This window comes from Columba livia, chromosome 3 (assembly GCF_036013475.1).
Source record: "Columba livia isolate bColLiv1 breed racing homer chromosome 3, bColLiv1.pat.W.v2, whole genome shotgun sequence".
Taxonomy (NCBI): domain Eukaryota; kingdom Metazoa; phylum Chordata; class Aves; order Columbiformes; family Columbidae; genus Columba; species Columba livia.
In genome coordinates this window covers 19,467,847-19,484,447 of record NC_088604.1, presented here as the reverse complement: position 1 = coordinate 19,484,447, position 16,601 = coordinate 19,467,847, and the positions used below count along the sequence as shown (strand labels likewise).

At 44.5% G+C, this 16,601-nt stretch overlaps 2 protein-coding genes across 9 annotated transcripts in view; both read left to right on the top strand.

Annotated features, from left to right (window-relative positions):
• Positions 1-1,922: 1,922 nt before the first annotated feature.
• RPS7 (ribosomal protein S7) lies at positions 1,923-8,956 on the top strand. The gene is made up of 7 exons (XM_065055966.1): positions 1,923-2,089; positions 2,664-2,745; positions 3,072-3,143; positions 4,692-4,835; positions 6,360-6,424; positions 8,074-8,224; positions 8,841-8,956. Exons 2-7 carry the CDS (start codon positions 2,671-2,673, stop codon positions 8,916-8,918), a joined length of 585 nt encoding a protein of 194 aa, XP_064912038.1. The 5' UTR covers positions 1,923-2,089; positions 2,664-2,670; the 3' UTR covers positions 8,919-8,956.
• A 199-nt stretch (positions 8,957-9,155) lies between these two features.
• COLEC11 (collectin subfamily member 11) overlaps positions 9,156-16,601 on the top strand; it is a 47,520-nt gene continuing 40,074 nt past the window's right edge. For 7 of the 8 annotated variants that reach the window (XM_005506812.3, XM_021293496.2, XM_065055962.1 and 4 more), the window contains exon 1: positions 9,156-16,599. The gene's annotated coding sequence lies outside the window, so the exon portion shown is untranslated. The remainder of the gene's footprint in view (positions 16,600-16,601) is intronic. The other variant, XM_005506813.3, reaches the window with a different exon arrangement.

The following is a 16,601-nucleotide window of genomic DNA, read 5'->3' as shown; positions in this document are numbered from 1 at the left end:
AGTTTTTTGCTTACAGCAGGAGCCTGTTACTCCACTACTGGATTTTTTTTTTAAGTAACAGGCTTTACACACCCTGTTACATAATAACAGCGAATGTGGTATTACAAATTAAATTGGGTGTTCTTAGGATTAGTGAGGGAATCTAAGCACAGAACCAGAGCTCTGAACTGTGTTCCTGTGCCTAACCTCTCCGGACAGTGAGTGCCAAGAGCTGCACACCTGCCTCTGCGTGAGACTTCCCCTTGAGCGGGCAACCTCTCTAAATTAGCCAACAGGGAAACATCAAGGTGGGGACCTTTTGTCAAGGCAAGGCTTTAGCTCCACTTCACATGCACAGCCAGGCACTTTCACCTGAATCAATGTGCAAGTGACTTCTTTTGTACCTAGAGTACAGGTTGTTTTGTTTGTTTGTTTTTAATCAGCATGCAACTGAAGTATCAATAGTGTCTTCTTTGTTATATAATAACACAATATACAATAAAGTGCTTCCGGAGATAAGAGAGTAAGTGGAGCCCAGGACTCCCATACCTTGAGTTTGCACCTGAGCACAGCTGAAGACTTGTGTGTTATTTCACAGTATCACAGTATCACAGTATGTTTGGGATTGGAAGGGACCTCAAAAGATCATCTAGTCCAATCCCCTGCTGGAGCAGGAACGCCTAGGTGAGGTCGCACAGGAACATGTCCAGGCGGGTTTTGAATGTCTCCAGAGAAGGAGACTCCACAACCCCCCTGAGCAGCCTGTTCCAGTGTCTGTCACCCTCACTGAGAAGAAGTTTCTTCTCAAATTTAAGTGGAACCTCTTGTGTTCCAGCTTGATCCCATTACCCCGTGTCCTATCATTGTTTGCCACCGAGAAGAGCCTGGCTCCATCCTCATGGCACTCACCCTTTATATATTTATAAACATTAATGAGGTCCCCCCTTAGTCTCCTCTTCTCCAAACTAAAGAGCCCCAGCTCCCTCAGCTTTTCCTCATAAGGGAGATGCTCCACTCCCTTTATCATCTTCATTGCCCTACGCTGGACCCTCTCCAGCAGTTCCCTGTCCTTCTTGAACTGAGGGGCCCAGAACTGGACACAATATTCCAGGTGTGGTCTACTCTAATGACAGTTTAGTAACTATGATCACTGCGATGTTGTGTCAGCAGAAGCAACTGGGAGCTCATGTTTATAGAGGTACACAAAACAAAGCCGAGGCACAGTTTGGAGCTGGCACAGGATTGCCAGTCTCTCTGGTTGTCAGAATGCTCCCTGGCGTGGTTTTGGCTGTGTCTCTCAGGCACAATGCCTTGCCTCATGTCATGGGTGACTGTGCCAGACACCGCTCTGGCAGGTCTCTTCTACCTTGAAAAGGCTGCATGAACATCACGGGTGAACTCTCGGCCCACTAAATTAATGTGGAGATGAAACGGAAGGAAAAAGCTAGTGTCTGCTGCTGTTCTGCACAGCAGGTGAGGCGCACCACAGAAAGGCAGGCGTACTCAACCGGCGGGCTCTGCCTTTGCGGGAGCAAACCGAGCCGCACTGCCATGGCTGAGATCCCAGTGACTGTTCGCGGCTGCAGCGCTCCGACGCCAGAGGTCCAGAACTCCAGCCCGAGGGGAGCGGCGGCGGGGGCCGCCTCAGGCCGCCCGGGCCCATGGAGAAGCAAGTGATGGCGAAGGCTTGGCATAACCACGAGCGACTGAGCGGAACAGGCTCTGCTCCTTCTCCTTCCCGCACCGTGGCACGGAGAGAACCCTTGGGACAGGGAGAGAGGCGGGAAGACATCCCGCGCCCGACAGCAAGTCGCACCAGCCACTGCCACCCGCACTGCGCATGTGCTGGACCACGGCTTCTGCCCGCTCCCCGCCCGCCCAGCAGCTGGTGATGACCTCATCGGCGGGCGCCACGCCAGGACTCTGAGCATCCAGTCCGGCTTCTCTCTGGCGGAAGTTGCTGTCGGCTCGCGGCGCACGCGGGTATCTGTTCTGCCCTTCTTCCTGGTCTGGCTTCAGACCTGCGTGGGCGGGGCGAGTGCTTTCCCGGGCCGCGATCTGAGCCGCGCTCGCGAGAGCTCTCCCTTTTCCCAGGCCGGCGCTGAGAGAGGTGGGTGCCGGGCCCTGCGCGGGCCTCGGCGGCGGCGGCGCCTTTTCCCCCGGTGCCGCCGCAATACGGGGCCGGGCGTCCAGCGGCGCTCCCCGCGGCAGCCCGGCGTGGGGATGCCCCCGATTACCGCCTGCCCGAGGCCCGATGGTCGGCGGGGCGCCCGGTGCTGGGGGAGGAGAGCCGGCGGGGTTCTCCTCCGCCCTCCCCCGGCAGTGTCCCGAGGGAGGCCGCTGCGGCGGGGCAGCAGCCGCCGGGCGGGAGGAGGGGGCCGGGGCCGGGCGCGGAACCCCGGGAGCCGGGGCAGAGTGCCTGCTCGGCGGCACGTGGGGCTCCGAGAGCGGCCGGGCAGCCTCCCCGGTGCCTCGCAGCGCCGCGCTGGGCAGGGCCCCGCGTTCCCCGCGGCCGTGCTTGCGTGCTGTGGTCGGCAGCTCCCGGAGCGTTGTGCGGGGGCTCGTGGGCTCTCCCTGTCTTCACCTCGAAACGTGTGGCCGAGTAGCTGGGTTGCAGGGTCTCGCTGTGTGTGTAGTAGAAGACATGTTTCTGGTGACAACTGAAATACTGTTTTGCGTTGCAGAAAGGCCATGTTCAGCTCTAGCGCAAAGATAGTGAAGCCTAATGGCGAGAAACCAGATGAGTTCGAGTCTGGTATATCCCAGGTATGTGTCTTTTCTTTCTGCTGCTTGGTAACTGCACATTATGGAGATGGTGTTGTGACACTTGTCTAGAGCTTCAACTCCGAGGGTGCTGCTGTGTCAGTGTGTACTTTTTCCTGATTTTACTGAGGAACTGGAGCAGTCAGCCGTGTGTTCCCACCAGTTGAACTTGTTGCATCTGTCAGTGTGACTGACAGGAAGTTAAATCTTTGTTGACTCTAGTAAAAACTATATAGCTATTCTCTGGCAGTGTGGACGGACTTTGATCTCAAGAGTTCCTATAAATTGAGCTGTATGTAATGGATTATTCTGCAACTTCACTTCCCTAGGCTCTGCTGGAGCTGGAAATGAACTCTGACTTAAAGGCTCAACTGCGGGAGTTGAACATCACAGCCGCTAAGGTAGGACAGACCTTCTCCGCAAAGACTTTCTCGCTGATTTGCTGTGTTTAATTTTTGTGAATGTTAACATACTATTTGAATGATGTCTTTAGCTGTTTGTTATGGCCTGTGATTGTTTTCCTATATGCTGCTGTGATTTATCTTCTGGTATTTGTTGTTAACTATTACAAAATCCTACCTGTTATTTTTTTATAAACTGGACTGAAAAGTTATTGTAAAAACTCAAATGGCAGTTTAGTGTTTTAATCAAATGTGTTTAAAAATGGTGGTTCTACTTTTTGTCTCTGTGAATTGGGCTTGAGACGGTCCGTGTGTGGGTATTGACTGGCAATGTAGGCATTGCAGAGAATCTTTGTCAGGAATGTAAACTGTAATACTATTGGTAAAATCAGTTGTAAATCCTCTTTTTAAGTATCGAGTAATAGATAAAGAAGTGGATCAAGATAATAAGCAGACTTGGTCGCATAGGTTAGCCTGTTTATAAATTTTAATTTTAGTTAATAAAGGCAAGTGAAATGTTAAGGAAGAAAAGGAAGGAGAAAATTAGTGGAAAAGAAGGAAGAAAATTAGTTCTAGAATTTATCAGCCTTGGAGACTAGATGTAACTTCTGAAGCTGGTTGCTGTCAACAAAAACTTAAGTAGGTTGCTTTTCAATTCATGCCCAGGCCCACCAGTGTGCACACACATGCAGATGCATGAGTGCTTAGAGTTAAATTAAAGAATCTCGAAATGCAGAAGTCAGCTTGATAAATGAGTTCAGGAGCCTTCAGAAGAATTGCTTCGCTGCCGAAGTAAGCAGTCTGTACTGTCCTCAGTGAGGAGTTTTTAAAATGTCTTTGTTTATGTGGGAACGTAGCTGGTGAAAAACAATTTAGCCTTCTGTTCTGTTGGAGAATGAGGATGTCCCTGCAGTTAGGTTTATAGGATAAGAGCCTTTTAAGCCTGTACAAACTTCTTTGGTTTTGATCAACTGTTGAAGAAACAAACCGGGGAAAAGTAATCCATGTTGGTGTGATGTAAACCTGTTGGCATTTGGAGGGGAGGGAAATGTTGTGAGTAGTGATACAGACCTTGGCAAGTGATGGACAGAAGATGATTTCCATCAAGTAGGAGCTCAAAAATAAGAGATTTATTACTGTAAGCTTTGTCTAGAATCTGCATTAGGAATTTGTGAAACTTCCTATCAGTGTGTATCACATCACTGCAGATGTGATGGTAAACATTCAGTATAGTTTGGGTTCTGGCATCTGAGTCCCATCCTGCAGAAAGAATGAGCTTTGCTGTTCAGAGGATGTGACCCTGCAAGGAGTGGTGGGCTTGGTTGCCCAGCCACTCTCTTACAGCAGAACAAGTGCTCTGACAGAGGTTTTTCTGTTTAATGCTTGCTCTTAAATGCATTTAGAACAGGTACTGCTCTCTCCTCTTTCTTTTTTTTTCCTCCGAAGTAATAAGCAAGACTATCAAATATCTATGTTCAGAAGAGTCATGATCAAACCAAATGCTGCTTCTTGACCCCTAGATAATGTTAGCTTCTACTTCTGTTTCAGGAAATTGAAGTGGGTGGTGGCAGAAAAGCCATCATTATCTTCGTACCAGTTCCTCAGCTAAAATCTTTTCAGAAGATTCAGGTGCGGCTAGTTCGTGAGCTGGAGAAGAAATTCAGTGGGAAGCATGTGGTGTTCATTGCTCAGGTAAAACACTTAAAATCATAAAAATGTTGATTTGAAGGGGTCCCTGGAGGTCATCTAGTTCAGCCTTGTGTGTGAGATGGGACTGTTGCCAACATTAGATCAGGTCAGCCATGGTTTTGTCTAGCTGAGTCTTGAAAACATCCAAGGGTGGAGATTCCACAGCCTCTCTGGATAACCTGTTCCAGTGCTACTACCCTTCTTGTCTTGTCTGTTCAAGGTAACCATGATAGAATATGTATTTTCTTACCAGTAGGAAATGTAATGAATGTTTTTCTGTGAGTGTAAGCTGAATGATTTCAGCTAGCAGCCAAGGCTTTGTAAACTTGGTGAGGTGTGAAACTTTTTGGGGGAGGATATAACTTTCTTGTTATGGACTCTCTTAATCCTTCAGAAGTTTGAGAAGCAAAGCCTGAAAATAAAAGGGAGCAAATATTAATAGAAGCTTTACTTACACTTGCATAGTCTAAACACTTAAAATTCAAGTTAATAGAAGAGGAAAGAAAAAGCGTACTCAAGCTCTAAATTTATGGAAGGAGTGAAGCCATGAAAAGGGTGATAGAGGGCTCTCTGGGCAGTACCAAGAGCTGGACAAACTGGAGATCTGTCTGCAGAATGGACAGTTGTTAGACTAAAGCTCTTTTTCAGAAAAATTCTTTGTAATGTAATTTTAAAGATCCAGGGTAGGATGCTCTGGCTCTTATGTGGCCAAGAAGAGTTTTTTGTTGTGTTTTTTTTTTTTTTTTTTCTTTTTTTCATAAAGTGCCTCTGGCTCACTTAAGTGCTTGAGAATTCCCTGTCAGTTTAGTAATATGCATTTTAGAAGGGAATATGGGTAGTTCTGCCGTAGGTGAAATGTTGATTTTGAATATGACATGGCCCAGTTTGTATTACAATAACCTCATCATGAGTACAGTCATGGAGAAGCTGTGGTGTGTTTGTAGAAAGTACCGCAGGTGGCTACAACTGTATCTGAAACAGTGTTGTAAAACATGTGCCCTTGAGGGTGAGGAAGTAGAAAATAAGCTGGTATAAATACCAGTAGATGCTGCTTTTGGAACATTTAAGCCAAGGTTTGATCTGGATTGTGTAATATATCTCATCACTCAAAGTAGTATTTCGGTCTCAGTTGCTACCTAGCTGTCTGTGGGACTGAGATTGTCTCTGGTGTGAAGCAGAGTAGTAAGCTCAATGTATCAGAAATTGTAAAATTCCTTGAAATTTCTGTTCCCAAAGAGGTGTGTTCAGTTTGTGAATACAACATAGTAAACTATGCTGGTTGTATTCGTGGGGGCAGGAGGTGTGAACTAAAAATGTTTTATTTCAGTGCACTGGTTACAGGATCAGTAGATGAGAAATAAATTACTACCAGGACTTCACCTTCTGCACATAATATCAGATTCTAATGCTGTTGTGGCTTTGGGCATGCATAAGTCTCCCTTTTCAGTGTTTCAGGAATGTGTTTTGCATGTGTAGGGGTTTGGTTTTGATACTGAAAAATGCCTTTTTTTATTTTTCTCTTAACAGAGGAGGATTCTGCCCAAGCCAACAAGAAAAAGCCGCACAAAAAACAAGCAAAAGCGTCCCAGGAGGTAAGTAGATAGTGTTGATTCATTATGTCAGCTTTCTTTTGTAACTTGGTACTTTAGGCAAGTAATGTTCGGTTTTTGAGCAGTCATTCAAGTGATTGGATGGTCTTGTCCTTTCTCTTACTGCTTGAAATAGTATCTGCCATGTGGCTACTAAAGGGTGAAGTAAAAAGGTTGTCTTTGGGCACTGTGGTGCATTTCTTAAAACTCCATCTCTATTTCCAACTACAGCTGTAGTGAATTTTTAGGCAGCAATACTGGATTAAGAAATACCAACGTGCTGTCTCTGTTACCACGTTGTGCTGACAAGGGTGTACAGAAGGCAGGTCTGGCACACTGAAAGGGTGCAATGAGGGGGAGAGAAGCTGAGGAGGGCTGTAGGAATGAGAAGTCCTGCTGGGTATGGGTTTAACAGCAGTAGTGTAGTCATTTCTGTTAAATGGTCTCTTGGCTCTCATCTAGATTTGTTATGGCTAGATGTGCAACACTGCTGTATCTGTGTGGATGTCCATGCCTCTTCTATGCTGTTCTCTATCTTTTTATATCATTATGTAGTCCGTGTCTTCAAAGTTTGTCCTCTCTCTGACATGTGGCATGTTCCTCTAACTTCTCCCAGCCCCAGTATTATACCTGTGTTATGTCTTTATTGTATTTTGAATTCTTCAGGCATGGATTTTAAAAGTGCAGTTTCAGAGTACTTATCTAGCTGCAGTCCTGCCTTTGCAGGACTCTGTGTTACATAAGAACTAGTATTGCCCAGTGGATGGAGAAGTTGGCATCGGTGTATATGATTAACAGGCTGACACTTTGGGTGAAAGGGAAGGAGAGTGTGCAGGACTGTCCCTTCCTCAGCCTGAGGCTAGACCAGACTAGTATTGTTGTAAAACTGTGATATGTATATATTGCAAAGCATAGAGATGTGATTGATGTTTGTCTCCCTTACATATCCCAGTCTTTCTAAGATTAAAATGCAGCTGTAGACATTGGCTGTAGACTTCGTTCCTAGTGATACTGCCTTGAAAATGCAGACAGGGAAGCTGGACATCTTACTGGTCATTCGTACTGAAAGTAACCTGGGTTAAGTTTTCTTATTTATGATAACTTCTGGACAGTTCAAGAAGAAAAATGTTGATATCAGTCTTCTAAGCATGAACTAAACTTACCAGGTAGACTTTTCCTGTAACACATGGGTGTTCAGGCAGATGGATAAACCAGTGTTTTCAAGACTGGGTCTCCTGTGAACATACTCTTCAGTTTAAGTGTGCAAGTAAGGATACTTGCACGCTTAAATGATTCCTGTGAGCGTGGCTGTCAAAATTGCAGTTGGGATAACTTGGTTCTGAGTTAAGTAAAATCTTCCTTATATGTGTAGAAATAAAAGAATGTTTTGTGGCTGTTGATGCAGAGTAACATGTGATCTAAAAGGTCAGAAACCTGGCTACTGACATTTTTCCCCTCATGCAGTCATTAAGTTTCTGCACTCGGTGTAGACTTTAGCTTTTATTTTTGCATGACCTGTGAAAAGGCGTGGTATTGTCAAGAAACACACCACTGAATTTTCAGGTAAAGCATGCTGTGAAAGGTTTAAGCCTTGGCAAACTGGAAAATTTGGCGAGAGGACATATTTTAATGATACAAACGTGGTATTTCAGCCGCACGCTTACCGCAGTGCACGATGCCATTCTTGAAGACCTGGTCTTCCCAAGTGAAATTGTGGGCAAGAGAATCCGTGTAAAACTGGACGGCAGCAGGCTCATAAAAGTGCATTTGGACAAAGCACAACAGAACAATGTTGAACACAAGGTAAATGAAACAGCTTTACTTTCTCACGGGCTGCGGTGGCATTCTGACAGAGCTAAGGGGCTGCTTGTGTGAGGGAGCGATGGGCTGCCTTTCGGCTTGTGGCGAGGGAGATGCTTCCATTTGTATTTGGAGTATGATGCTGAAGATGAGCAAGACAGTTTTGAACTAAAGCTCTAGTTCAATTTCGCAAAATCCCTGGGTTGTAAAGTAGCTATATTGGTTCCCTCATGGGAACAGAGAGTGTTTTACTGTGGGTTTTTTTGTTTTGTTTGCTTGTGGGTTTTGTTTTGGTTTTGTTTGTTTAAGTGAAGCACTTAGTTTTGAGCTTAAACAGATGTGCTTGATACAGCCTGAAGTCCCCAATCTCTTTGCATAGGTTTTTTCTGTGGGGACAGCTCAGCTCTCTGGGTCTCCTATGAAATAAATTCCAAATATTCTCCAGAAAACATGTCTTCTTTGTAAACACTCAGCTACCTTAATCTAGAAGAAAATAATTTGCCTGAGAGTTCACTTTATAGTCAAGATGCAGTGGGAAATAGTGTAGTATCTGAAATATGTTAACATAGATTTTACTTCCTTATACAGCATGTATAAACAAGATTGTTTGTCTTCACAGGTGGAAACATTTTCTGGTGTCTACAAGAAGCTCACAGGCAAAGATGTGGTGTTCGAATTTCCAGAATTCCAGCTGTAAAGTGCAAAAAATGGCTGAATAAACAACTGTTCATATAACAGAGTAATTTCATTTAAATTTCAAATTCCATAAACATAGATAGGGATTTACTGATTCATGGGACGTCTCTACTGTCTGGATGGGTGACATTTGTGTATCAAAGTATTAAGTCACCAGCATTTTAATGGTACCCCTCTTAGGTTGTTCTTGGCACTGCTGCAACACGGCTCTGGAGAAGAGTCCAGAGTCTGCAGAAAGAATCGGCATAGAAAAATAAGTATGTTGACACTCACCTTTTTGGGGAGAATGTGTAGAATTACCATAGAGCAGTGGAACTCCCAGCTTTTGCACGCAAGAATACCAGTTGGAGACCTGCATGTTCCTGACACTGGAAGAACTCTACATAACAGATGGTATGACCTCTGAAACATGGAGCAATGGCATCTGAAAAAGGGGTTTGAATTTTGGGGAAATATTTTGGAGGAGGTATAATTTGAATTTGAGGTAACTTTCTTGCTCTTTTAAGTGGTAAAATTACCAAACAAGTTCTTACCTGAAAGCAGGTCCCTTAGTTTCTCACCTTTATCAGCATGAAATGGGGAGACATTTTCACTTCCGAGTGCTTGATTACCTGGCTGGACACAAACTGCAGTATTTTAAGCATTAATCTTGCTTTCAGAAATCACGGATTTTTCTATCTCCATGTATTAGCAGTATGTATATCTTCATATCAGTGTTGGGGTAACCTTCCTCATGGTTAATAGGCAGGGACACATATGCCTGGGTGAAGCCATGATGGCTGGCATGTTTTACGTTCTTTCTAGACGGTGTTTTAACATAATATATGCTTGGTGATGCAGGGAGAGATGGGGAAGGGCCAGCTGTATCCCAGCAGCCAAGGCTGCATGGTAGTGTCCTGAAAAGAATGCATTGTTCACTTGGGTATCTATGTTTAGAAACACTTTCAGCAAGTAACATTTTTTTCTCACTCAGAGGAGAGTGTGGAGTTGGGTAAGCATATGTTCTGAGCAATTTATATGTATTTAGTACTTCACTGTACTGAACAGGCTATTCTGTTACTTAGGAGTTAAGTGCTTAATACAGTAAAAGGCACCTAATTATTGAGACAGCCTACTAGGTGGAGAGCTAAGTAGGTAACAGCCTGGGTACCAGGAGCCCTTAATAACTTCCATTTTCCTACCTGAGAGTAGGTGGGAGAACAAGTGCCACTGAGGGTCTTTATACCTTTACTTCCTTTTCCCATTTACTGTGGTTTTGTTTGCTTCCCATTTGATACCTATTTTCTTCATTTGTGAAGAACTAAAAGGTTAAAACAAGTTCTGTGTCACTTTTGCATTGAAAAAGTGAAGCTTAAGTCATGCCATAACTTCTGTTTGGCAGGACAGATAGCAGTATGCTGTAACTTCTGGTGCAGACCATGCAAAGAGAACAAGGAAAACACATGTGCGCTGCTGCAATCAGCAGTTCATTTCTTGCTACTTACTGAAAAGGCTTGAATCTTTGCACAAAAACACAGGTTATTTCTTTAAAGAAGCTGGCTTACCTGAAGGCCTTTTTCTCTCTCCTTTTCAAACTTCTGTCTCTGGAGTATAACTACATTTGTTATTTATTCCTTGACTATTTATTGTTCGCCTTGGACGATTCAGCCGAAGTTAATTCATCAGCTTCCCTTCAAATTGGATGGGGGGAGTTGTAGGTATATAATAACCCCGAATCCTGGCTGCTTCTGTGGAGAGTAATTACAGAAGATCTTACAGCAGAAGGAGAACTTCAGAATTCAAGTTTTCATTGTTAAAATTGGTATTATTCAGGTTGGAAACACCACCACCCTAGCCCCTTTAAAATAATTCACATCTCAAGTCAGACATGTTACTAATCTTGCTGCTACAAGAATCACAGATGGTAGCCTGTGCAAGTAGCGGTTTGCTGGTGGGAGTTGGAAGCGGTAGTCTGGGGAATATATGGAGACATACCAGATGTCAACTACCTTTTGTTAGATGTTGGTGAGGCTGCTGGGGCTGTGTAACATCTGCAAGAAGAGGTGATGCTCAGACAGCAGTCTTCAGTAGATGGCGTTTCCCCTTTCATAGTGAAATGTAACTCAGGTTTGATCTCTTCATAGTAATAAAAATGTCAGTAGCGTTTCTAGTTTTGAAGCACTGGGAGGGGGTGAGTGGGGAGGAGAAATCTAGTAAACTGCATGTGAAGATTGCAAATGTTCCCAGGCATTGCCAGCTGGCTATAGATTTTTCTTGGCTCTTGTTGCAAGCCCTTTGAACTATAAGAAATGCAAAGGCCCATGATGGCCTCATGAGCAAATTCTTTGAGTGAAAGGATAAGGCTGTCAAAGCCATTTATGGTTCTTACGTCAACTAAGCAGCAAATAAAGGTGGAATTTTGTGTCATAAAAATACCAGGCTGTGTACTTTGCAAAAGGCTTCAGTCCTAGTTTACCTTTATTCATGGGCTCCCTTGTGTGTTGGTGTCAGTGATACAGTCAGACAACTCCCTCTGTCCCTTGACAAGCGTATCCAGTGAGTGCCTGCAATCTGGAAAGTCAGTTGATGCCATCTGGTCAAGTGCTTACGAGGCTGTGGGAATACTGGTGTCAAATGTTACCTTAACCCAAACAGACTCCACATGAGACCATGCTAGACTTTTCCTGTACCTTTCATGTGGTGGTGCAGTTGAACTGTGAATACGTGATTCCTCAGTTCATCAGCTGGTCTGCGCAAAAAAAAGCAATGGGGCGTTCTGTACCAAGGCCCCGTGCAGCAGTAATACATGGGCAGGGTCAGTGTGGACATACACATACTGAGGAGTATAAAAAGACTGATTCTTTCCTGTTGTAGCCCAAAATGAGAAGAGGGCTTTACACCTGTTAGGTGCTCTTGAGACTTGCACCTGATATTAAAGCTTTTGTTGTTTATTCCATATGAATCCTTTCACAAATGTCTTAGTGTATTTCTGTTTGTGAGGAAAGCTGCTCCCTGTTGATTGCCCTTTGAGAATGTATGTAAATATGTTACAAATCTAGTGTGGCAGAACTTGTTTGAAGTTTTGGGTGGTAAGTTCTCGACCTATATTGTATTAGTATGATAATTTGATGCATGATAATGTCATGTCTGATTAGCCCCCCTTAAGTGTAAGTGGTAGCATCTGGCAAGTTTTAATGTAGTGATCCTCACACGAGCAGTGCTAAAAGGAAATCGTGCTGCTCCTGCATTACAGACTGATGGAATCTTGTTCCTATGCCTTTGTTTTCTAAGCAGGAGGCCCAAGTTTGAATCTCTGTCGTATCTAAAAGCCAGAGCAATGCCAAGAAGCTAGAGCTTTTCCTCTTTGTGGGGTGTGCTTTCTAGGTCTCTAGAGGTGTACCAGAATGACAGAAAAATAAGATATTGATTACAGAAAGTAGTGAAGTCTCACAAAAAGAAGTCTGGTGGTTACGCTGGGGGAGCGTGAGCTTTCCTGACTGCAGCATTGATCAGTGCGAGTGGTTGACCCCTTTGTAACGAGGTGGCTTTGCTCATGTGAAAACCCTGCGTTCTGCTGAGAGCAAGAAGTGACACGAACATCTCTTTGTACTAGTGCTCTGTTCCCTACAGAGAGATACATGTAAGGGATCTTATTTATGTCTTGTGATCAAGAGGAAAAAGTTTGTTGGATTTGTTACAGTCTGCAAGTTCAGGTATCCCTCCCCTTCTCTACCCCCCAGTTACTGTTTCTTTTTTTCAGGAAAGTCATTCTTAAGCTTGGCAAGGAGCGGTTGCTGCTAGGTGTTGCTAAATGGTTAATAGCTAATATTTTTCAGTATTTGTTATTGTGCTGACATGTCTGGCTCAGTTTTGATCTGCCCCTGAAGCAGCAAAGATAGAATTAAAGCCAGGCACTGTAGAGATTATCCCAGTTTTAAAGGTGAGGAGTAACAGAAAAAGCAGTTTCCATACAGCTGCTGTGGCGAATGCTGCTCAGAAATTTTATGCAAAAAAATATTAGTGCGATACCACGGATGGAAATGAAGGCTAGATTACACAGCTACAGAGTCAAACCTGTGTTGCTGTTTGTGCACTGACCTTTCCCGCGATACGTCTTGCGTGTTGCCCAGAGGGTGCTCAGGGTGGCTCCTGGAGTGTCGCTGCCCCAGGGCTGCGCTGAGGTGGAGCTGCTGGGGGTGTCTTCACGGCAGCAGTGACACAGACTGTTTGTTCCCAGGTGCGTCTTGATGTTTAGTAAAGTTGCTTCCTATTCTCTTGGCTTAACAACTACTGTTAGGTGAAGCTGGAAGGAAGCAGACAAGTCATTACGGGAGCAGGGGAGAGGTGCACACAGCATGCTGGTGTGCAAATCAGTTCATGGAGCAGTCATGGAATCATTGTATCTCCTTAACTCATTCAGGAGTTTGCCTTGGGAGGCTTGCTGAGGCCCGGTTAACGAGGCAGCCCTTATTTTCAACAACTGGAACAGCGTTTGTGACGGCCTGTGATAAGCTGAGCTCCAGCAATTGAATTCATACTGATTTATTAAGGAATTCGGGTATTGGCAATTTTCATTCCCTGGGGAAAGGTAATTGGGAATGTTGCTGATACCATTGGATGTTTTGCCAAATGAAGGAGAGCATTAGGGTGTTGTCATCTTTTCATTTTTAAGTAGCCATTGTTTCTTTGCACAGGTATTATATTCAGTCCTCTTCTAGATAGAGAGATAATGCCCAAGTGAGTGTGGAAAGAGTAGAAGAATTTGCCTGAAGGCTCCTGAAATTTATAAATATTTTTTCTGTTAGAAATCTTGTACTTGTCCTTCTAGAACCAATTTGCTTTTCTTCTGCAGGTTTTTGGTTGCTTTTTGAACTGTTTCAATCAACTTCCACTTACAGTTGTGTCAATGTGGTATTTAACCTGAACTTAAAGACTGGGTGAGTGTTGGGTTGTGGGTCAAGCTGAGGGAGCTGATGCAGCTCATGTGTCTTGCTCTAAACCCCAGTCTCTGAAGGTTCTGCCTCTCCATCCAGCAAGCATGGCTGAAAAACTTGTGAATTAGCTCTCAAACTGCTCATAGTTTTTTCATACAGGCATATTAACAAAATGAAAAACTGAACTTAATAGCCAACAGTTACTGTGACCTGGTGGTGACTTGGGCTGCTCCAGTGAAGTCTGTGCACCCCATACCCCAGTTAGCCCACAGCAGCCAAGTTTAGATGGTACACCCATGTGGCTACACAGCTTCCATTCAGCTTTCTGGGTGGGCGAAGGATGCTTATGTGTTTCTGTAAAGGGAGCGTGCCCTTTTCTCTCTCTTAGGTGAAAGAAAACCATGTTCTTGCTCATTTTCCCCTTTCTTAGAGAAAACACATTCACTGCATTTATAGCGTTTGCCCTTTCCTTTTGAACTCTGGTCATTTGTGTTTATTTTTCACTTTTGTTTCCCCAGTGTTTAATCCTACCTTTTTTACTACTTTCTCTGAAATGGCTCTATTTCTCCCTTGAATTCTGTTTCTGGCCTCGAAGTTATTTGCCTGTGTTTATAGGGAGGGTAGATATGTATGTAAATGGATGTTGCCTTTGCCATCGTAATATGATCTTCAAAGGCTTGGACTGCAGTCACTTTACTGCATTCTTTACATCAAACATTTCTCTTGGCAAATTGCTGCCGACAGAGCGCTGCAAGGGCCTGATCCTGCAATTGCCTTCTGCTCCCACTGAACTATTGGGGCTTGCATGCATAAAACTGAACTTTCAGTTTAGAGGTGTGTGGTACTTAAACAGTTCATGTTTTACCATTTTTGTCCGTCCTTTACTGGTGTAATCTGAAAGTGATCATTAGTTCTTTTCATGACCATTTGGTGTGTGTTAAAATACATCAGCTAACAGCGGTGGGGGAGGGTGGCTAGGTTCCAGCCCACCATGGGAACAGGGTGGTTTGGGAAAAGTCTGCCTTTATGAAGGTACCCCACAGCGAGTCCCAAGTATGAGGCACCACTGCTTCTGTCTGCGGTGCTCTGGTATCTGCAGTACCCGTTTCTGTTGTCTTTTCCAGCAAAGCTGCTCAGTGTGTGTGGTGCTGTGGGGCTGGGGAAGCGGGAGCTGTGGTGGGGCAGGAGGTTGCACACCCCAGGGCTGGCAAGACTGGGAGAGAGGATGCGATATGTTGTGAGCAGAGCAGGAGAAGGGTGCATCAGTACTGTATGTCACCAACTTGTACCGCAGCCTGGAATCCTCAGGGTAGTGGACCTACACCTCCCTCGAGAGCTGATCAGAAGGTTGGTAGAAAAGTCAACACGCATGCATGCGGTCTTGGTACAACTTACTCTAGTCCCTCAGTCTGAAAGCTTTTTGGTATTCTGATACTTTTCTGGTCTTAGGACTGTGGAAGATGGAAAGGGAACCTCCTGCTATTGCCACAGCTCCCATCCTGGTCTTCTGTAAGAGGACACATACTGGGCGTTCTGCAGGCTCCCGTCCCATCGGGTGCTCTGGTCTGCAGCACGACCCCTCAAACCCTCGCTGGAGAAACTGGGAGGGGGGACAGTGGCGTGAGCGTGGGGTGGGGGCTGATAGTTTGCGAGCCTCTTTTGTTGAAGAGGCTTATCAGAGCTACAGCCTTACAAATACACTAGCTATTCATTAGAGGGTATTAATTGGTTTAGTCACAAGTGGTACTCTGCCCTGGAAGTTCAGTGAAGCCAGTAGTATCTACTGAAGTATAAACTGCTGTAACAAAGAGAGGGAGTATTCTCAAAATCCCGCTTCCCACTATCAGCTCGCCCAAATTTTCTCCTGCTCCTATATATGTGGAGTACTGTGGTTTACCTAGGGCTCAGACTAGCCTAGCTGTTTAAGATGAAAACCAGAATTGTCCAAGCAGTTGGAAGCTACAGTGAAGGATTTCTGTCTCCTTTTTTTCCCTTCCTGTTGACACAGAAAGTGATATCAGAAGGTGTTTAAGAAACAAAAAAAAAAACAACACAAAAAACACACCCCCCCAAAAAGAAAAAACCCAACCAACCCAAAAAACCACAACAAAACAAAAGCCCCAAAATTTCATGAAGAAGACTGCCATGCAGATAATTTAACATTTATGTTCTTGTGGAGCATTAAGACTCAGCTAGCTCTGAAATAGTTGCATGTTTTACTTACCAAGTCAAGAATGCTACAGCACATTGCAAGAATGGAGAGAATTTCAGTAATGGGAGAGTGTGTTAATTATCCACATAAGATGCTCGCATTCAGTGCTGCATTTTGTGTGTTTTCATATCTGCTGAAGCAAAGCAAGAAATGTGCTGTGCTGGGGCAGTGTGAATGCAGGGCTTAGAGCTGAATAGATGTAAATGGTTAAAAAGGGGTTCTCTGCTAGAGAGGAGGAGGGGAAAGTAAGAGTGCATTCCCAAAAAAGTACATTCCCAAAATAAAAAGCTTACATCATGGACCTCTTCAGCTTTCCCACACTTCTTTCCTAATTATTGTCCTGCAGGACAGCTGATCTATTTCAAACAGGAAGCTGTTTACAGATAACACTTGCAACTGTTTTGTCTGATTTGTTGAACTGTCGAAAAGCAAAAGACAACCTCTTCTCAAATTAAAAACTGTCAGACTTCTGTAAACAGCAGCAATGAGGTTCATCTGTGCAGTGTCCCTGCAGGCACAGACCGTTCTGCAGTTCCCATTTTCTCAGCAACCGTAAGGT